Source organism: Micropterus dolomieu, linkage group LG04 (assembly GCF_021292245.1).
Source record: "Micropterus dolomieu isolate WLL.071019.BEF.003 ecotype Adirondacks linkage group LG04, ASM2129224v1, whole genome shotgun sequence".
NCBI lineage: Eukaryota > Metazoa > Chordata > Actinopteri > Centrarchiformes > Centrarchidae > Micropterus > Micropterus dolomieu.
Window position 1 is genome coordinate 20,804,887 of NC_060153.1, and position 5,364 is coordinate 20,810,250.

The 5,364-nt window shown below is 45.2% G+C and overlaps 1 protein-coding gene across 1 annotated transcript; it reads right to left on the reverse strand.

Moving 5' to 3' along the window:
* Positions 1–768: 768 nt before the first annotated feature.
* On the reverse strand, positions 769–2,675 carry LOC123970054 (fibroblast growth factor 20-like). Its single transcript, XM_046047916.1, has 3 exons — positions 2,342–2,675; positions 1,478–1,581; positions 769–1,292 (listed from the first exon to the last, which is right to left on the reverse strand). The coding sequence occupies exons 1-3, from the start codon at positions 2,673–2,675 to the stop codon at positions 1,047–1,049; spliced, it is 684 nt and encodes a 227-aa protein (XP_045903872.1). The 3' UTR covers positions 769–1,046.
* Positions 2,676–5,364: the final 2,689 nt, after the last annotated feature.

The window sequence follows — 5,364 nt, forward strand, 5'->3', positions numbered from 1 at the left end:
ATAAATACGAATGATCTCTCGTGACTTGTTCCGAATAGTTTTATTTTTTTTTTCTCATACCTGTAAAAATATATTCTCAAAATAAATTAATATATGAAATAAATATACTGTATGTCCTAGGAAACAAAAAATAAATAAGAATAAAATCTGTCAACAGGTTTGTAAAGGCGTCTCTGTCGGTGCTCGTTGACTGCAATCAGTGGGAGAACAACAGAATTCCTTCACTGGGTTCTAGAGTTCCACAGGGCACCACAGAAGAAGTCCTTATAAAACTCCATTGGATCTGTACTTCTTCTCTTGTTGCTCATGCACTTTATAGAAAAATCATATTTTCTTAGCAGCATCTGTCTTTGGAGCAGTTTCAAAGGGAATCTATCCCAACAGTCAGTCATGTACAGGAGATTCCACCAGCTCTCAGACCTGTTTCCCAGAACAGACATGGCTGCTTTCCAGTGCATGAAACTACCTTTAGTTTTACCTTTTTGTGTAAACCAGCCACACTGTATAGTGGATTATGCTTTTTTGTTTTGTTTTGTTTTAATAATTTACTTAGCAGCCACAGTAGTATTTTGAATAAAATAAAAAGCCTACTAAAAACAGTGGAATTGACAAGACTATCCAGCCACAGCAGTAAAAAGCTAGTAGCAGCCCATTAGATGTTAATTACTTCCACGCTTTTGTCCTCTTGAACATGCAGATTTGAATAGCAGGTAGTTGGATTTAATTAGTGGAAACTCATACAAAATCCTTAATTCATCTGTTTGAACACCTGGGCCTCTGCGTAGGCCAATAAAGGGGCAATATTCGGGGGCCCAGGTAGCCTCTGTCTGTCATGGGGCCTTCACATCTTCCACAGAAGATCCCTGGTGCTGTTCAGTCAAACTCCCCGGCTAGTCTGTTTCAGAAAGGGTCTCTTTCCTTCATTCATGCCAGCGGGGCAACACGATCTTCCATCTCCTTCAAGAAGGGGTGAGGATTTGGTGCACTTGGGTTGCTTTTCAGCTCAGACTGGCTCTGACAGGGTTATGGTAATGTCCCCTTCAGTCTCAGCTCTGGCCCAGTATGTCCCTGTACAGCTCTGGTACTCTATCAGGGTCTACAGGCCTCGGTAGGAAGTGAGTGAACCTCTGATGTCGCCTCGACCTCGTTCCATCCCTGGATGTCCCATCTTTGTTCAGAGCAACGAAGTAGAATGCTCCTTTTTCTCCATGCCGGTAGATGTTGGATGAGTAAGTGTTGTACCAGTTTTCTTCAAACTGCTCCCTAAAAACTGATTCTGCAGACAGCTTCTCCTGCAGAAAGGAAGGACAAGCAGAGAAAAATATGAGTTTAGTGCTGCAAAATGTGCCACCTGCTGGCAGAGGGTTACACATAACACATGTTGAGAATTGGTATACAGTATACTGTGGGTTGAAAAATACATCAGTCTGCAGATGGATATGTGTGTGTTTACCGTGTACATAGTGTGCGTACTCACCGATCCATACAGTTCTCCCTTGTTGTTCATGGCAAGGTAAAGGCCACTGTCCACCCCTCTGATGCTAACCAGCCCCACAGCCAGACTGATGAACTCCAAAATACCTGTGAACACACACACATTGCATTACATTTACAACGAACCTTACAATAAGCACATTCAACCTCATTGACACATCTGATAACACACATAACCATGATTTAAGGTATTGGATACAATTGGGCATTAGTTCTGCTAAGGTTTGTTCCACTGCACTATCATGTATTTGTGAAATGATATAGATATACAAGCCAAATGGAAAACATCTGAAGAAGGCCAATGATGAGACAAAATTTACCTGCACTTACTACATAAAAAGTACAGTAAATAACTTCACACCAGCTGACTCTGACAAGCAAGGTTGGGCGTCTGGAAAGGCCTCTGGCATGAAGTTACATCCAAGTCTCAAATGGAATGAATGGAGTGCCAGAAGTGCTACAGCCTAGCAGCACTAAAAGAAATCTCTAAGAGGTCCACTTTTGATCTGTCGTAAGCTGCAGCTGTTTATCTAGATAGCTGAAGATAAGCCGGTAAAAGTAAAGAAAAGCTTCTGATCTAATCTCAAAGAGGAAATGTGGTGGAAATGTGCAAACATAAAATACTCAGTGTCCCACCTGGAAAGTGTATTTACCTTTAAATAAATTATGTTTCTCTGGATGCATAATAACATCTACTGGCTGCTGACTACAGTTCAGTGTTACAGCAGTAGCAGCTGCCATCACAGTAGACTGCTACATATGCAATGAGCATAACCAATAGAGCATAGCAGAAATAATAATAATAATAATAATAATAATGACTGTAGGTTTGTGAAGGGGTCTGTACCGAATCTGCTGTGGTCCTTCCTTGTGCCCTGCACGGTTCCGTCGGGACGGATCTCCAGGTGGAAGCCGGTCCTGCAGTAGAGCTGCCGCCGCCTCAGAATCCCCTTCAGATGGCTGAGGTCCGCCAGGCTCCGGGACAGCCTCTCCGCGGAGACCAGGTGCTCCTGCTGCTGCCCCTGTCCCCCCATCATCAGTCCGGTGACCGAGTTGTAGTCCACCGCCCCGGCTGGGGTGAGAACGAAATGAGAGCCAACGGGAGCCGGAACGGCACCCGCGGGGCCAAAGCTGTCCAGAAATCCGTTGGCGAAGCTCCCAACCTCCGCCGCTGCCCCCATCACAGATAAGACACCCGACAGCACAGGCGATCCAAGTAGAGATCCAAGTGATGAGCAGAGAGCCTCGACACGAGCCAACGAACGAGGCCCGTGGAGTGGAGAAAAAGAAAAGTTGGACGTGCGGGCTGAGAAAATCCTCAATGAGTGCGCGTTGTGGCGCAGTAACCAGCACTGTTAATTAGATTGTCATCTAATTAAGATTTAACTCCCGCGTTGATGTGTGCAGGTATCCCCGGTTGCAGCAGCCCGTGTCCCCTTTTCTCCTTTCTTCTGCTATTTATCCCTCTCTCCTGTGCTCTCTGTCCGCTCCCTCTCTCGCCTCTTCACCTCGGGATACTCCCCTTTGCTCCTGAGCACTTCAGGGTTTTCCTCTCTCTCTCTCTCTCTCTCTCTCTCTCTCTCTCTCTCTCTCTCCCTCTCTTCTCAACTCACTACAGCCTTTTATTTCTGCGGTACCCTCCGCTCTCTCAGCTCCTCCAGAGGCAGCAGTGAGACCAGTAGACCTGCTGCACTCCACATCCAGGCTATATAACGCAACACCCCTATATGGAAATTCAACCTGAGTTGCCTTTTTATGCAAATGCACCACGATATCCCCCTATTGTGGCTCATTTCTGTTCCCGTTTGAAATGGTGCCCTTCATCCCTCTGCTCATCCTTCTCCTGCCTCACCTTTGATGTTCAGTTTCAGTGCAGAGAGCACAGGGAGTTGGAGTGGAAATTGAAAACTACAAATGAAAATTACCCTGACTGGCTTGCTCCCCCTTGCAGCAACACAACGGCTTCCCTGAACTCATAGGCTATATAGCCGACGCAATATCATATTGCTCGTGGGCACTTCCAGCAGCCAGTTATTCCAGATTGAACCATGTGTGAGTGTGTGTTAAAGAGAAAAGGAGTGCGCAACTCAGCAGCAACTTGTGTGTGAAATAGTAGACGTAGAGCGAAAGAGAGAGTGTGTGTATACGTCAAACAGCATGAAAGTGATATTTCCATTACCCTAAACGCTTTACAACCCCACGCCCCCCATTTCGAAATAAATGACTCAGGTGCGGCCGGAGAGAGAGGAAAGCCCCCATTTGCGTAATTTTCGCACCCGGCTGTTGATTTATCGCCCCTGTTTTATGTAACCCAGCCCCACGTTTACAGCGCCCGCACAGACACAAACACACACACAATTGCACACACGCACCCACACACACCTGTGCAAACGACATCACTTGACTGTCAATCCCTTCATTGATCTTTCCACGACGCTTTGAACAGCGCAGGAGCCCATATATCCTTAATTGTGGTCTTAAAAGACGAATCAAAGACTATGCTTCAAAGTGCAGGGATCTTGTAAGGAGATCAGGCAATAACAACTAGAAGAAGGGAATATACCTGTTTGAACTGCAAACACTTGACACTTGAAGGGCCTCAGAAAAAAAATCAAGCTGTTAATCCTTCATGTAAATACGTTTGTTACGCATATACATCTTTTTATTGATCATATCCAACATTTTCCATTCCCTATTTGTGTAACAACTGACCTGTATCAGTCACTTACTCTATATGTAAGAAAAATCTAATGATGCTTTATTGACAATGAACAAAACAGTAGATATTTATATTTTAAGAGGTTTAGCTTACCGGCCAGCGCTGACACTCTGCGGTCAATATTTATGAATCGTAACATGGGCTGTTCATGATGGTCGTTGGTCTTGTGGTGACTCATAGCTTGCCGACCTTTTGTTTATTTGCACTGCATGTTAATGCTAATAAAAATGTCATGATTGTCAAGTAATACCCTAATGCAAGATTGGTTGCCAAATATGTAACCAAAAATTAAATTTGACCTCTTTTCCGTATAGCCTAATGTGTTTTAGATTTTCATGGTTGATTCAGACTGTTAAATCTAAACAGTGGCACGGGGGCCCATGATCCTGCCTATATGGCATTGATTTTGACAGCTAAACGTTCGCGCACAGAAACGCACGCTCGCGCACAGCTGCCCCCACCCTTGGGAGTAGCGTTGATAAATGAGTTGACGGTGCAGAGGTGTTTGTGTGAGTGGGCGCGCGTGTGAAGTCGCTCATTGTGCTACTCCTGTCGATTTCTCCAGCACGAGTGCAAGACAGGGGTATTGTGGGACTTTATTTTTGCCATTGACTTCGTCTTTTTATATGTATATAGGCCTAGGATATATGTTATGTCATGGGTTTAGATGATGATGATGATGTGTGTGTGTGTGTGTGTGTGTGTGTGTGTGTGTGTGTGTGACACACAAGGACTGAGTGGGCATCTATGTGCGTGGCGTGCGTCCTTCTCCCTCGCGTCATTAGTATTTATGACCAGCAACAAAAAAACGGAACTTTTTTTTAAAGGAGAGGAGATCGATCGGAATCGCCTCCAGGCTGATCAGATCCTGATGCATTGGATATCGACCTGGCCACAATGAAGATGTCAACTGCAATGCCACATTTCCACGCAAGCTTACAATGAGCAAGTAAACAGTTCCCAGGGTTACGTGGTTTGCTTTAAAATGTATTTTCTATAGGTTTGCTGCTCTGTTTGTGACATGTTAGTGACAGAGTGAAGCCAACCATTGCAGTCATGGAGGAGAAGGAGGCCTCCAGGGTTATACCCCCACCCCTCATCCAACCACCCACAGGCGCGGCACACACACACACACACACACACACACACAC

Excerpts from the sequence above, each read along its gene's own strand:
- LOC123970054 (XM_046047916.1), bottom strand. The coding sequence starts at position 2,675 with ATGGGGGCAGCGGCGGAGGTTGGGAGCTTCGCCAACGGATTTCTGGAC. Across the intron at positions 1,582-2,341 it reads GAAGGACCACAGCAGATTCG|GTATTTTGGAGTTCATCAGT; the intron begins GTACAGACCCCT and ends GTGTGTTCACAG. Across the intron at positions 1,293-1,477 it reads AGGGAGAACTGTATGGATCG|GAGAAGCTGTCTGCAGAATC; the intron begins GTGAGTACGCAC and ends TCCTTTCTGCAG.